This window comes from Pecten maximus, chromosome 2 (genome assembly GCF_902652985.1).
Source record: "Pecten maximus chromosome 2, xPecMax1.1, whole genome shotgun sequence".
NCBI lineage: Eukaryota > Metazoa > Mollusca > Bivalvia > Pectinida > Pectinidae > Pecten > Pecten maximus.
This window is the reverse complement of record NC_047016.1, coordinates 612,636-629,473: the sequence shown is the minus strand read 5'-3', so window position 1 is coordinate 629,473 and position 16,838 is coordinate 612,636. Positions and strand designations below refer to the sequence as shown.

General features: G+C 36.9%; 1 protein-coding gene across 2 annotated transcripts; it reads left to right on the top strand.

Annotated features, from left to right (window-relative positions):
- Positions 1-1,718: 1,718 nt before the first annotated feature.
- On the top strand, positions 1,719-15,754 carry LOC117344132 (3-oxoacyl-[acyl-carrier-protein] reductase FabG-like). 2 transcript variants are annotated; one of them, XM_033906782.1, is made up of 9 exons: positions 1,719-1,820; positions 3,362-3,501; positions 4,812-4,904; positions 9,658-9,796; positions 12,008-12,048; positions 12,355-12,424; positions 13,504-13,540; positions 14,046-14,109; positions 15,246-15,754. In XM_033906782.1, the coding sequence occupies exons 1-9, from the start codon at positions 1,784-1,786 to the stop codon at positions 15,402-15,404; spliced, it is 780 nt and encodes a 259-aa protein (XP_033762673.1). In that variant the 5' UTR covers positions 1,719-1,783; the 3' UTR covers positions 15,405-15,754. The 2 variants fall into 2 exon arrangements, with proteins under 2 accessions (XP_033762673.1, XP_033762680.1); XM_033906789.1 differs by lacking the exon at positions 15,246-15,754 and adding an exon at positions 14,788-14,960.
- Positions 15,755-16,838: the final 1,084 nt, after the last annotated feature.

Genomic DNA, 16,838 nt, shown 5'->3' with positions numbered 1-16,838 from the left:
ATTTCTATGACTGGTATCGTCACTGAAACAGAAGACGCCTGATTTTCTGGAGTTCCTGGTCTTTTACCTATTTAACGTCTAAAGAAACCTGACACAACTCTACATTTATCTCCTATTGTGCCCCGTTTTGTCGACTCTGGGTAAGAATCAGCTTCCCTTTTTTAATGTTGGTCCAACAAAAATACGGACAGACAGTCTCACTGAAGAACACAGTGGTACAGGAATGCTAGAGACGGCAACAATGGCTGTTTTAGGAATAATTATCGTGAAACTATTGACCAATACATAGCTGGACATATTTTTCTTCATAACTGTTTTGGAGATAGGAGAATTGTGCAAACGCATGTGCGAGTACATATCTCAAGAGTACAGGCGCTTGTCATTTCATGTGATTTTATTTAGCTATTGAATTACTCCCCCACTATAATCAATATAAATCTATTAGCTAATTCTAATATCACCGGTAAATAATCATGGTGTTGCCTTATTTTGACACGAATACATATACTAATGCCAATATAAGAGGTTCTGTATTTACGTAGATTGGGACTGTAACTGATTGGGTACAACAACTCCATGCGTCCCTTTGCTGCACATTGTTATTTCTCGTATGCTTAATAATGAAAAGGTAAATGATTATATTATAAGGCCACGATAATTAAAATATTGATTTTACAGAAATATTATGTAACTGTGGCAATCTCCTCAAGGAAAGCTTGTCTCCAGACAACAGACACCGAGACCACTACGTTAACCCGGAAATACCTTTATCACTCTCATCATTCACCTCAAGTTCAAAGGTCAAGCAAACACACTATTTTCCTTACATTGAATGTTTTTCCGTCTTATTACTTTTAGCAGATGTTTTTTTTAAACAATTTAAGCCAGCTCAATGAAACTGCCTAATCAAAGATCATGGTCATCGGATTCTATGTCAGATTGGATATCACTCAGCTTTTTAATGTCTTCATATATTTACAGTTAGGTAGTTAGACACGATATAAACTAGATAAGATTTACAGTTAGGTAGTTAAGACACGATATACACTAGATAAGATTTACACTTAGGTAGTTAGACACGATAGAAACTAATTAGATAAGTCTACGAGAGCATATCTGACACAGATCGTAACATCATTCCATAAATATGAAATTATAAAGTTACGCGTAACACATGCCTTGTCATTCAGTGTTTTAAATGATCGAAACTTCGATACGCGGCACGTAAATGTTTACATCCTATCACAAAACTATCCCTAGCCTGTCAGTAACGTTTACTTCAATACTCCTGTTCACTAGATCGCCTTCCTGTGTAGCAACTGACAACTGTGAATTAATCCATGCACAAAAAAAATGTTCCTAATGACAATTCGAAAATATAAAACAAAACAAAACACCACATTCTTCAATAAAACACAAGCAAATAGATAACATGTCTGCTGATAATAAATGGTTATAAGAGATTCGTATGTTTACTTTGATTTGTAGTATTTCCATGCATTCTGGTTACCGATCTGTACGTGACAATGGAATTACAGAGTAAGGCGCAGGCCTGTCAAATGGCACGGTTAGTTTTATTTGTTCGTTTTAAAACGAGAAACAGAAAACGTAAATATCTGAGAAGTGCGTTACTAAAATATCTTTATATGGAATCTGTATAGTCGATTTAAATCCACGGATACACGTTCTAAACCTGATCTGTATTATCCTGGGTATGTTATTGATATAACACCGGTTTGTTGAACTTTGTATCGGCCGTTCTGTCCCTATCTTGCCCACAGCAATGTCCAGTCTGACCGATAAGGTTGTGATCATTACAGGTTTGTTTGTAACTTTATACATAGTGAACACTCAAATTCATAATGCATGTGTTATTATAGCCCAGAACAACTCTTCGGCGTCTATATATATATATATATATCATGGTATAGTTTTCCTGTCAACTATGTAGTTATAGGAATGTCTAACAAAACGGAACGAAATAACCTGTATGTACATAGCTATAGGTAACCCCCTGATGGACTCGTCCATTCATCAACAATGATACTAGTAATCTCGGCAGCATCGGATCAGTAGAACACTACCTTTATGATACAACAATACAATTCAGGTGTAATATTAAAGTACTTGTCCATGTAATTATAACAGGCCGTCCAATCAAAACAGTTATACAACGTTGTATTGTAGTTATGTATAATGTGCACTACATCTATACTTGATTATCACATGAAGTCTTATCTATGACATCTATACTTATCTATGATTATCTATGACATATGCAGTTATGATAATTATCTGTGACATATGTAATTATCTATGACATCTATATTAATTAATGACATCTACATGAATAATAATTAATGACATCTATAATAATAAATGACATCCATACTTATCTATGACATATGTAATTATCTATGACAGATGTAATTATCTATGACATATGTATTTATCTATGACATACATACTTATCTATGACATATATAATTATCTATGACACATGTAATTATCTATGACATATGTAATTATCTATGACATATGTTATTATCTATGACATATATAATAAATAATGACATACATACTTATCTATGACATATATAATAATTAATGACATACATATCGTAATGTTGTAAAAACGATCCCCCTCGGCCGATACTTAATTCGCCAAGGGCCTATTATGATTAATTAGGAAACAGCATAGGTGGTGTACAGATGCTAAAAGTAAATGATTAAATAAATAAATAAATAATATAACTTAAAGGTTTAACAAAATAACATCGCGGGTTGATTCGATGTGATGGCAGCGCGTGTTATGTCGTGAATGTTTTTGTTATTGTTTTTTTACGCGATATGTACATTTCGTCCGCAAATCTCGCCCCAAACAGCGGGTAGCAGTGACAATATCGGGTGGCAAATTCATATTAAAATTAGTTCGTTGTAACGAATTGAACAAATATTAAAATTATATGAAAGTAATTGTGTAGAAAGGTATAATTTAGGCATAAGAAACCAAACAAAAGGTGGTCGAAAGATCCTATTAGCGTAACGAAAAGGGTATCAAGATGACTCGTCACAAACCGACAACATGTACTCACACAACTTATTCGGCCAATCAGCTGCATATAGTTTATATTGCAATGAACGCCGATGGTAAGCTAATGTACGATACTTCTTTGATAAATTACTAAAAACACTAGAATACACTGTATGTCTGTGTGAAATGAAAATAAGATCTGGTATGAGTAGGCTTAAAACTTCAAGTTCATATAATTTTTAATTTTTGCTCGCCAAAACTCACATGGGATGACAACCCATTTCCCTTTTGTACCATTTATATAACTTAATACACTTAATTTACCAGGTGCCAGTTCCGGTATCGGAGCCAGTACCTGTGTACACCTGGCCAAACTCAAACCAAAGTTGGTACTGGCCTCGAGGAATGTAGATAACTTGACCAAGGTTTCTGAGCAGTGTCAAGCTAATGGACTGTCGTCGGAGTCGGTGAGTTTCCAGGTCATTTGTGTAAAATATATGTAAACAGAGACATATACACACTACTGAAGTTACATTGTAAGTACCACAGGGGAGAACGACTGTTACTACTGAAGTTAACGACCACAGGGGAGAACGACTGTTACTATGTCTCTGATGTAAACCAAGTGTTATCTCGCATTATTTCGTCTTTTTAGACTATATATTGTTTGATCACGTGTAGTCGGGGTATAAGTGTTTATGTTTGTATTATACATTCCCAGCGGATGAAGGACAGTTGTCTCTGTTGAACATTACTCGAGGACATGGCCAGTTTTATTGAGAGTTGATAGTATCCTGGTTTGTTCCTTTATTATAGAGGTTGTACAATTCTCTGCCTCGTTTGACATACGGCTCAGCTCCAGGCTAATCGGAGGGTATCAGATAGGTGTTAGAAGCTTTGCCTCGTGGTGTTTACAACTTTGCCTTTAGTTTTAAAACAATCGCGATATCTTGTTGTGTGAAGTTCATGATAAAGGGATCGTGATGTAACCTTGACCCTTTAGGTCGTTGAATAGCTTTCAAATAAAACCATACCAATTGATTATTAATTGTTGGGTAGCTCACAAGTTCATTGTGATATACCATTGTGTTTGTGATATATCATTGTTTGTGATATATCATTGTTTGTGATATATCATTGTGTTTGTGATATATCATTGTGTTTGTGATATATCATTGTGTTTGTGATATACCATTGTGTTTGTGATATATCATTGTTTGTGATATATCATTGTTTGTGATATATCATTGTTTGTGATATATCATTGTGTTTGTGATATATCATTGTGTTTGTGATATACCATTGTGTTTGTGATATACCATTGTTTGTGATATATGATTGTTTGTGATAGATCATTGTTGGTGATATATAAGGCGGCTGTCTTTAAGCAGTTTATTCTCCTCGATTTTGGATCTTCACGAATGTATATACCGGTACCCTATTTCCTGACCGATTTGGTTTTGTTTTAGTCGAACGTATTGAATTTATCTATCAGTTCATGAGGTAATGAAGATTTTCCTCATCACTTGATTGGGATCGAGTTTGAATATCTTTATTATTTTACTCATTTTGTACCTGTGCTCAAATACACATGCCTGCGTAATGTTTTGTATCAAGCAGGAATATAACTATCAAGAAATGGATGTTTCAATATTTACATCAATTGTTGTCAGATCAGAAACACAGTAATAACAAATGTTTTCTAAGGAGTCGTTTTTAGATCAGTAACATTTGTACCTCATATGCCTTTATAATGATAAATGTATCTTTTTGACAGATTCTAATAGTTCATTGTGACGTCGACAAGGAGGATGACCTTCGGAACCTTGTAGATGAGACTGTATCAAAGTTCGGGCACATTGACGTACTGGTCAGTAGCTCATCATCTTATAACAAGACAGTAAATATTGTATGATATAATATTACAATAAAACAAAACAACTTAAAGAAATAAAGTGTAAAAAAAACAATGATGCATTGCAATAGAGTATCAATTAACAGATGTAAAAATGTACCAAATATAGCAACAAATACCATGTGTAAAAATGTACCACATATAGTAACAATTACTAGGTGTAAAAATGTACCAAATATAGTAACAATTACTGGGTGTAAAAATGTACCAAATATAGTAACAATTACTGGGTGTAAAAAATGTACCAAATATAGCAACAAATACTGGGTGTAAAAATGTACCAAATATAGTAACAATTACTGGGTGTAAAAATGTACCAAATATAGTAACAATTACTGGGTGTAAAAATGTACCAAATATAGCAACAAATACTGGGTGTAAAAACGTACCAAATATAGCAACAATTACTGGGTGTAAAAACGTACCAAATATAGTAACAATTACTGGGTGTAAAAATGTACCAAATATAGTAACAATTACTGGGCGTAAAAATGTACCAAATATAGTAACAATTACTGGGCGTAAAAATGTACCAAAAATAGTAACAATTACTGGGCGTAAAAATGTACCAAAAATAGTAACAATTAACGATCGTAAGAATGTACCAAATATAATAACATTTAACGAGTATAGCAATGTAACAAATATGGTAACAATTAACGGGTGTAAGACTTTACCAAATAAAGTAATATTTTGTCCCAAATACCATTGTACATCATGCCCGAACATAGTATGATCACACTGTAAGATTGAATGGCCACACTATATTATTGTATATATGACCACATTGTACAATTGTATGACCACACTGTAACATTGTATGACCACACTTTAACCTTATGTGACCACACTGTAACCTTGTATGACCACACTGTAACCTTATATGACCACACTGTAACATTGTATGACCACACTGTAACCTTGTATGACCACACTGTAACCTTGTATGACCACACTGTAACCTTATATGACCACACTGTAACCTTATATGACCATACTGTTACCTTGTATGACCACACTGTAACCTTGTATGACCACACTGTAACCTTGTATGACCACACTGTAACCTTATATGACCACACTGTAACCTAATATGACCACGCTGTAACCTTATATGACCACGCTGTAACCTTGTATAACCACACTGTAACCTTATATGACCACACTGTAACCTTGTATGACCACACTGTAACCTTGTATGACCACACTGTAACCTTATATGACCACATTGTAACCTTATATGACCACACTGTAACCTTGTATGACCACACTGTAACCTTGTATGACCACACTGTAACCTTATATGACCACATTGTAACCTTATATGACCACACTGTAACCTTGTATGACCACATTGTAACCTTATATGACCACACTGTAACCTTATATGACCACAATGTAACTTTGTATGACTACACTGTAACCTTGTATGACCAAACTGTAACCTTATATGACCACACTGTAACCTTGTATGACCACACTGTAACCTTATATGACCACACTGTAACCTTATATGACCACACTGTAACCTTGTATGACCACACCGTTACCTTATATGACCACCCTGTAACCTTATATGACCACCCTGTAACCTTATATGACCACATTGTTACCTTGTATGACCACACTGTAACCTTTTATGACCACACTGTAACCTTATATGATCACACTGTAACCTTATATGACCAAACTGTAACCTTGTATGACCACACTGTAACCTTGTATGACCACATTGTAACCTTATATGACCACACTATAACCTTGTATGACCACACTGTAACCTTGTATGACCACACTGTAACATTGTATGACCACACTGTAACCTTGTATGACCACACTGTAACCTTGTATGACCACACTGTAACCTTGTATGACCACACTGTTACCTTGTATGACCACACTGTAACCTTGTATAATCACACTGTAACCTTATATGACCACACTGTAACCTTGTATGACCATACTGTAACCTTATATGACCACACTGTAACCTTATATTATCACATTGTAACCTTGTATGACCACACTGTAACATTATATGACCACACTGTAACCTTGCATGACCACACTGTAACCTTGTATGACCACACTGTAACCTTGTATGACCACGATGTAACCTTGTATGACTATATTGTAACCTTGTATTTCCACACTGTAACCTTGTATGACCACACTGTAACCTTATATGACCACACTGTAACCTTGTATGACCACACTGTAACCTAATATGATCACACTGTAACCTTATATGACCACACTGTAACCTTATTTGACCACACTGTAACTTTGTATAATCACACTGTAACCTTGTATGACCACACTGTAACCTTATTTGACCACACTGTAACCTTGTATGACCACACTGTAACCTTATATGACCACACTGTAACCTTATATGACCACACTGTAACCTTGTATGACCACACTGTAACCTTATATGACCACACTGTAACCTTGTATGACCACACTGTAACCTAATATGACCACACTGTAACCTTATATGACCACCCTGTAACCTTATACGACCACACTGTAACCTTGTATAATCACACTGTAACCTTGTTTGACCACACGTAACCTTATATGACCACACTGTAACCTTGAATGACCACACTGTAACCTTATATAACCACACTGTAACCTTGTATAACCACACTGTAACCTTGTATGACCACACTGTAACCTTGTATGACCACACTGTAACCTTATATGACCACGATGTAACCTTGTATGACTACACTGTAACCTTATATGACCACACTGTAACCTTGTATGACCACACTGTAACCTTGTTTTTCCACACTGTAACCTTGTATGACCCACTGTAACCTTGTATGACCACGATGTAACCTTGTATGACTACATTGTAACCTTGTATGACCACACTGTAACCTTATATCACCACACTGTAACCTTGTATAATCACACTGTAACCTTGTATGATCACACTGTAACCTTATATGACCACACTGTAACCTTGTATGACCACACTGTAACCTTGTATGACCACACTGTAACATTATATGACCACACTGTAACCTTGTATGACCACACTGTAACCTTGTATGACCACACTGTAACTTTATATGACCACACTGTAACCTTGTATGACCACGCTGTTACCTTATATGACCACACTGTAACCTTGTATGACCACACTGTACCTTATATGACCACACTGTAACCTTGTATGACCACACTGTAACCTTGTATGACCACACTGTAACCTTATATGACCACACTGTAACATTGTATGACCACACTGTAACCTTATTTGACCACACTGTAACTTTGTATGACCACACTGTAACCTTGTATGACCACACTGTAACCTTGTATGACCAAACTGTAACCTTGTATGACCACACTGTAACCTTGTATGACCACACTGTAGCCTTATATGACCACACTGTAACCTTATATAACCACACTGTAACCTTGTATGACCACACTGTAGCCTTATATGACCACACTGTAACCTTATATAACCACACTGTAACCTTATATGACCATACTGTAACTTTATATGACCATACTGTAACCTTATATGACCACCCTGTAACCTTATATGACCATACTGTAACCTTGTATGACCACACTGTAACCTTGTATAACCACACTTTAACCTTGTATAACCACACTGTTACCTTGTATAAGCACACTGTTACCTTGTATAACCACACTGTTACCTTGTATGACCACACTGTAACCTTGTATGACCACACTGTAACCTTGTATAACCACACTTTAACCTTGTATAACCACACTGTTACCTTGTATGACCACACTGTAACCTTGTATGACCACACTGTAACCTTGTATGACCACACTGTAACCTTGTATGACCACACTGTAACCTTGTACAACCACACTTTAACCTTATATAACCACACTGTAACCTTATATGACCACACTGTAACCTTGTATAACCACACATTAACCTTGTATAACCACACTGTTACCTTGTATGACCACACTGTAACCTTGTATGACCACACTGTAACCTTGTATGACCACGCTGTAAACTTATATGACCACACTGTAACCTTGTATGACCACACTGTTACCTTGTATGACCACACTGTAACGTTATATGACCACACTGTAACCTTGTATGACTACATTGTAACCTTGTATGACCACACTGTAACCTTGTATGACCACACTGTAACGTTATATGACCACACTGTAACCTTGTATGACCACATTGTTACCTTGTATGACCACACTGTAACGTTATATGACCACACTGTAACCTTGTATGACCACACTGTAACCTTATATGACCACACTGTAACCTTGTATGACCACATTGTTACCTTGTATGACCACACTGTAACGTTATATGACCACACTGTAACGTTATATGACCACACTGTAACGTTATATGACCACACTGTAACCTTGTATGACTACATTGTAACCTTGTATGACCACACTGTAACCTTGTATGACCACACTGTAACCTTGTATGACCACGCTGTAACCTTGTATGACCACACTGTAACCTTGTATGACCACACTGTAACTTTATATGACCACACTGTAACCTTATATGACCACACTGTAACCTTGTATAATCACACTGTAACCTTGTTTGACCACACTGTAACCTTATATGACCACACTGTAACCTTATATGACCACACTGTAACCTTGTATGACCACACTGTAACCTTATATGACCACACTGTAACCTTGTATGCAGGTGAACAATGCCGGGAGCAGTATATACCGGTCAATCATGGACACAACTTTGGACATGTTTGACCAGACTGTGAGAACCAATTTGCGAGCGCCTTTCTACCTCAGTCAACTATGTATTCCTCACTTGATTAAAACACAAGGTGAGTAATCCATAGAAATGATGGTTTATATAGATTTATCCTATAACTACGCTTGTTTCACAACTGATATGGTACGTGCTAAAATTCGTAGCAGTGTGTTATTGTCTTTGTTTACACACCGCAGTGTGTAACCACTTTCTAAGCGTCTGATTGGTCATTTGTGACCCCCAACAAATCTGACTGGCTAACCTCTGGCCTTTGACCACAGACTATTTTTACTACTCTCACTTTATTCTTCTTTTTTTGTCGTCTGCCTTCAAAATATCAACATAGACACGTTTTGTGGAGGATTTGTCGATACTCAAAATTAGCAACGTTTGATTGTGACTTAATCACGATCGGTATGGCGGATGTCCTCAATGTTTGATTGTGACTTAACCCAGATTTGCATGGCGGATGTCCTCAGCGTTTTATTGTACCTTAGCCCTGATTTGCATGGCGGATGCCCTCAGCGTTTTATTGTGACTTAACCCTGATTTGCATGGCGGATGCCCTCAGCGTTTTATTGTGACTTAACCCTGATTTGCATGGCGGATGCCCTCAGCGTTTTATTGTGACTTAACCCTGATTTGTATGGCTGATGTCCTCAACCTTTTATTATGACTTAACCCTAATTTGTATGGCGGATGTCCTAAATGTTTTATTGTGACTTAACCCAGATTTGCATGGCGGATGTCCTCAGCGTTTTATTGTACCTTAACCCTGATTTGCATGGCGGATGCCCTCAGCGTTTTATTGTGACTTAACCTTGATTTGTATGGCGAATGTCCTCAATGTTTGATTGTGACTTAACCTTGATTTGTATGTCGGATGTCCTCAATGTTTGATTGTGACTTAACCCTGATTTGCATGGCGGATGTCCTCAATGTTTGATTGTGACTTAACCTTGATTTGTATGGCGGATGTCCTCAATGTTTGATTGTGACTTAACCCTGATTTGTATGGCGGATGTCCTCAATGTTTGATTGTGACTTAACCCTGATTTGCATGGCGGATGTCCTCAATGTTTTATTGTGACTTAACCCTGATTTGCATGGCGGATGCCCTCAGCGTTTTATTGTGACTTAACCCTGATTTGCATGGCGGATGTCCTCAGCGTTTTATTGTGACTTAACCTTGATTTGTATGGCGGATGTCCTCAATGTTTGATTGTGACTTAACCTTTATTTGTATGGCGGATGTCCTCAATGTTTGATTGTGACTTAACCCTGATTTGCATGGCGGATGTCCTCAAGTTTGATTGTGACTTAACCTTGATTTGTAGTTCGGATGTCCTCAATGTTTTATTGTGACTTAACCCTGATTTGTATGGCGGATGTCCTCCATGTTTGATTGTGACTGACTTAACCCTGATTTGCATGGCGGATGTCTTCAATGTTTGATTGTGACTAAACCCTGATTTGTATGGCGGATGTCCTCAATGTTTGATTGTGACTAAACCCTGATTTGTATGGCGGATGTCCTCAATGTTTGATTGTGACTAAACCCTGATTTGTATGGCGGATGTCCTCAATGTTTGATTGTGACTAAACCCTGATTTGTATGGCGGATGTCCTCAATGTTTGATTGTGACTAAACCCTGATTTGTATGGCGGATGTCCTCAATGGCGGATGTCGTTACACAGATTTATATGGTGGATGTCCTAACACAGATTTGTATGGCGGATGTCCTAACACAGATTTATATGGCGGATGTCCTAACACAGATTTGTATGGCAGATGTCCTCAATGAAGTCGGAGACGCTTACTCTTCCGGACCGTTTGTACTTCGAGCCTTCACGGAAATCTTTGTTTTTTTGTTGATAATTTTCCCCCATGTAATCAAAGTTTTGATTTTTGATTCGTTATTATGTCGATATTTATTGTTGTATTTGATCAGATTGTTTACCACTACAACATTCTCATGATGCAGTGATATAATCAGCTTTATATATCTGGCTATTCGATTTGGTACCGTGCATTGTTAACGAAGGACTAAACAGCTGTATGGTGCAGTTTTACATTCATTATTCAGCATTGATTTACCTTTATAATAAATTCATACTTGCAAGATCAATGATTCTGATATTAAAGACGATTTAAAGCAATCCTTTTGTTACTTCCCTCGTCGTTGTACTGAGTGACCTTTTTTTTGGATAGGTATACATGGCTTTATCATTGAAGGTGACAATAAAAAGGTCAATATATAGTTACAGGTATTTATGTTTACAGGTAACATCGTCAATGTATCCAGCATTTCGTCCACTAAAGCGGTACGTAATTGATCATCAGGATAGACATTTCTTTAAAGTCACACTATACGTACAGTATCTGTATGGAGTTCCATTACCCAGTAACTAACACCACCGCGGGGATTCTTATCGCTTGATATACCTGTTTGTTACCGTTTCTCTTTGCAAACCGTATCAGCTTATTACCAAAAGGGCTACTCTCCGCAAACATTGTATACGAGTTATAGGTTTAACTGCACAAAACGTACACCTTATACTGTCGTCCAGTGTTTCCCCGGAGTTGGTGAGAGTTACCTACCCTTAATCAGTCCAGACTTATTTCCACAGTTCCCGACAGCTGTTGCCTACTGCATGGCAAAGGCGGGACTTGACCACCTGACTCGGACCTTAGCTGTAGGTAAGTCGTTATCTTATTTACCGTTTACTGACGTCGATGTTTCCGTGAAATGTTTGGTATGATATAGTGACAGACACTGCCGACATTAGACAGCCCTGGTCAGTTGTTAACCGTGTACGTCCGATATGCTGGCAGTGGTTTCTTACCATATTGTACCTTCTTTTTACATCAGGGTCCGATGTAGACACCAGTTTTTCAGTTTATTTTTCAGCATAGCCGTCTAATTTTGTTTTGGCTCCGGATATGACGCAACAGGTGGCGTTTCTGGTCAAGATGAAGTACGTGATTGGTCAATGTAGCGGTCAATGCAAAATGCAGATATATTTCTTGTTTCTAATGTTTTTTTCCATGGGAATGGTGCGTTTATTGATTTTGTCTGTTTTAATCAAATTTGTTGGCACATTTATCTTGAATATCTGCCAAGTTATAAGTGGTATAAGTGACAAAGAGTCATGCGGTTTCATGTAGCAAAACGGCCAGAGGTCGAAGAACCTCAAAAATAGTATTTCCGCAACAATCGAGGAATCGCTGAAAAGCAAAATCTTCGCCATTAGAACTGTAAAACAGGTATTAATCTTCCGGAAGACGCCGTAACTGCTAAGAATATAATCCCTTTCAAAACAGATTACATGAAAGAATTATAGGGAAGCCATAACTAGAAAAGAACTTTAACCACAAATTGTAGGATACTGAAAGAGTCCAGTGCAGAGGAACTTAATCATTTCACTTTAGGGATGTTTCCGATAAAAACTTTTAAGTTTTCATCAGATCATTACAATGTCATCGGAGTATATTAATGAACTGGTTAAACGGAAAATGGTCAGTATATATTATCGCTTTTTAAGATTTGTTTATTGTTGTTTTTACATTGAAACATAAAAGTTACGCTGTAAGCGACTATTAACATTTGCTTTTAATAACTGACCATTTTAAGTTCAACCAGTTCATTAATATACTCCGATGACATTTTAATGATCTGATGAGAACTTAAAAGGTTTTTTTTATCGAAAATACCCCTAAAGTGAACAGAATAAGTACTATTGTGAAAGTCATCATACCACTTCTGATTTCTGTTGTAGATCTCGCTGGAAAAAAGGTTCGCGTAAACTCAGTCAAGTATGTATTGTAAACAAGTATGTATTGTAAACAAGTATGTATTGTAAACAAGTATGTATTGTAAACAGGTATGTATTGTAAACAGGTATGTATTGTAAACAAGTATGTATTGTAAACAGGTATGTATTGTAAACAAATATGTATTGTAGACAGGTATGTATTGTAAACAGGTATGTATTGTAAACAAGTATGTATTATAAACAGGTATGTATTGTAAACAGGTATGTATTGTAAACAAGTATGTATTGTAAACAGGTATGTATTGTAAACAAGTATGTATTGTAAACAGGTAATTATTCCATCAAGGTAGAGTTGATACCAAGTGTATTTCATTAAAGGTAGATGTACTACTGGAATGAACACCTACTTTCTGTATCGAGGTGTCCTACTACCGTCTAAATGACGTTTACTATACTGCGTAGATAGCTGGCTACCTAGGGTTATACACTTTGAAATAAGTTCGGGATTTTAAGATGTACCTGATCTTACTTTGTTGTTGTTGTAGCCCCGGTGTAATTATCACCAACTTCCAGAAAAATGCGGGTATGGCTGACGACAAATATGAGCAGGTAATTGTTGACCACTTAGACACGAGAAACACTTATATATAATAATACGCTCGCTTAGCTTTCCTTTTAGTGTCTGATATGGTACATTGTACTACGGTATTGTCACAGAAACAATCAATCAGTTGTTAAACCTCCCTGATTTGATAATAAATCTGATTCCTTAACAAGGATACTGACGAAATCAACATCTCTGTTACCAGACCTTGTCTGAGATACTGACGAAATCAACATGTCTGTTACCAGACCTTGTCTGAGATACTGACGAAATCAACATGTCTGCTACCAGACCTTGTCTGAAATCTACATAACATTTCCTCATCCCAAATTAACTGAGGTTATTCTGATGAGGTTTTGGATGCTTATCTCAAAACTCTTAGTAGATGTATATTTCAGGTTCTCTTGAATATTCACACAATCACAGACATATCCAATGTTTTAGTTGGGACCGTTGTATTAAGTGCCATATTTTCACGTGACAGTAATCGTCCCATAATCCCAATGGAGACATACTGTATATATAACTGTAACATTGACCGTCCCAATGGAGACATACTGTATATATAACTGTATTTTCAGTACATTGACCGTCCCAATGGAGACATACTGTATATATAACTGTATTTACAGTACATTGACCGTCCCAATGGAGACATACTATATGTATAACTGTATTTACAGTATATTGACCGTCCCAATGGAGACATACTATATGTATAACTGTATGTACAGTACAATGACCGTCCCAATGGAGACATACTATATATATAACTGTATTTACAGTACATTGACCGTCCCAATGGAGACATACTATATGTATAACTGTATTTCAGTATATTGACCGTCCCAATGGAGACATACTATATGTATAACTGTATTTACAGTTTTTTGACCGTCCCAATGGAGACATACTATATGTATAACTGTATTTACAGTACATTGACCGTCCAAATGGAGACATACTGTATATATAACTGTATTTTCAGTACATAGACCGTCCCAATGGAGACATACTGTATGTATAACTGTATTTTCAGTACATTGACCGTGCCAATGGAGACATACTATATATATAACTGTATTTACAGTACATTGACCGTCCCAATGGAGACATACTATATGTATAACTGTATTTTCAGTACATTGACCGTCAGAAAGCTCTCCAACCTCTGGGAGGTGCTGGCGATCCTGAAGAGGTTGCTAAGGCGATCCAATTCCTGGCATCTGACGATTCTTCGTTCGTTACTGGTCAGCTGATATTTGTGGACGGAGGACGTCACGTATTTTCCCCGTGTTAGAAATGAAGTGTTGGCAATGTTATGGAATGTATACAAAATTGAGTGATTGGTGATTGGACGATGTGTAATACATATAAAACAGTTTAGGTCATTGAACTATGTGTAATACATGTACAACATTTTAAGTGATTGAACGGTGTCAATTGCGCTACATATTCGATTGGCCTACTGAGCAATGAACAATGCCAAAGTATCCAGTGAGTTACATTGTAAAATGCCAACATATCGGGCGATTAGGCATCGTTAGAAATAGGCCTAGTGGAAACGACAACTGCATTCCTTATTATCCAGTAACATATTATAAGTTACAAGTTGTACGTTTATTATAATAAATAATCACAGACAAAGAATGGACGTTCTTCTCGTTTAATGACATGTTTCTTTTTACAATGCGTTTCCAATTATGAACCCTAGTTTGATAATGGCTGATGATTATGATTGCACTAGTTGAATTACGTGTGTTAGTCAAAATTACAAAGTGGCAAGTACTGTACTAGTCCGATTACGGGTGTTAATCATAATTACACATGGCGGGTTCCAGTCCAATTACAGATGTTAATCATAATTACACATGTCGGGTCCTAGTCCAATTACGGGTGTTAATCATAATTGGCGGGTTTTAGTCCGATAACGGGTGTTAATCATAATTACACATGGCGGGTTCTAGTCCAATTACGGATGTTAATCATAATTACATATGGCGGGTTCTAGTCCAATTACAGATGTTAATCACAATTACACGTGTCGGGTCCTAGTCCAATTACGCGTGTTAATCATAATTGGCGGGATCTAGTCCGATAACGGGTGTTAATCATAATTACAAGTGGCGGGTTCTAGTCCGATTACGGGTGTTAATCATAATTACAAGTGGCGGGTTCTAGTCCGATTACGGGTGTTAATCATAATTACACATGGCGAGTCCTAGTCCGATTACGGGTGTTAATCATAATTACACATGGCGAGTCCTAGTCCGATTACGGGTGTTAATCATAATTACACATGAAGGGTCCTAGTCCGATTACGGATGTTAATCATAATTACACATGGCGGGTTCTAGTCCGATAACGGGTGTTAATCATAATTACACATGCTAAATCCCTACATATTGTGAATATTGTTTCCTTTTTTCGCACCTAAAATTAAATTATAAATAGCTAAACTACATTATATGAACTCTTCTTTTTTACATAATACGACCAGTGATTATTTTAATTCTCGTGTTTTTAACACGCTGTGGTTACCAGTGCCAAGCATAGAACTGATGTCACGTGTACATAGTGACCTTAACCAATCTGATGTCACATGTACGAGGATGGCACTGGTACTGCCCTAGTAGTACAGTGATTAGTGTCGTCCCCGTACTGTTGTTGTTTGTGTAACTGGAGCGTGTCGGATTGTGAGTATTAGTTTCGTCCCTGTACTGGTGTTGTTTGT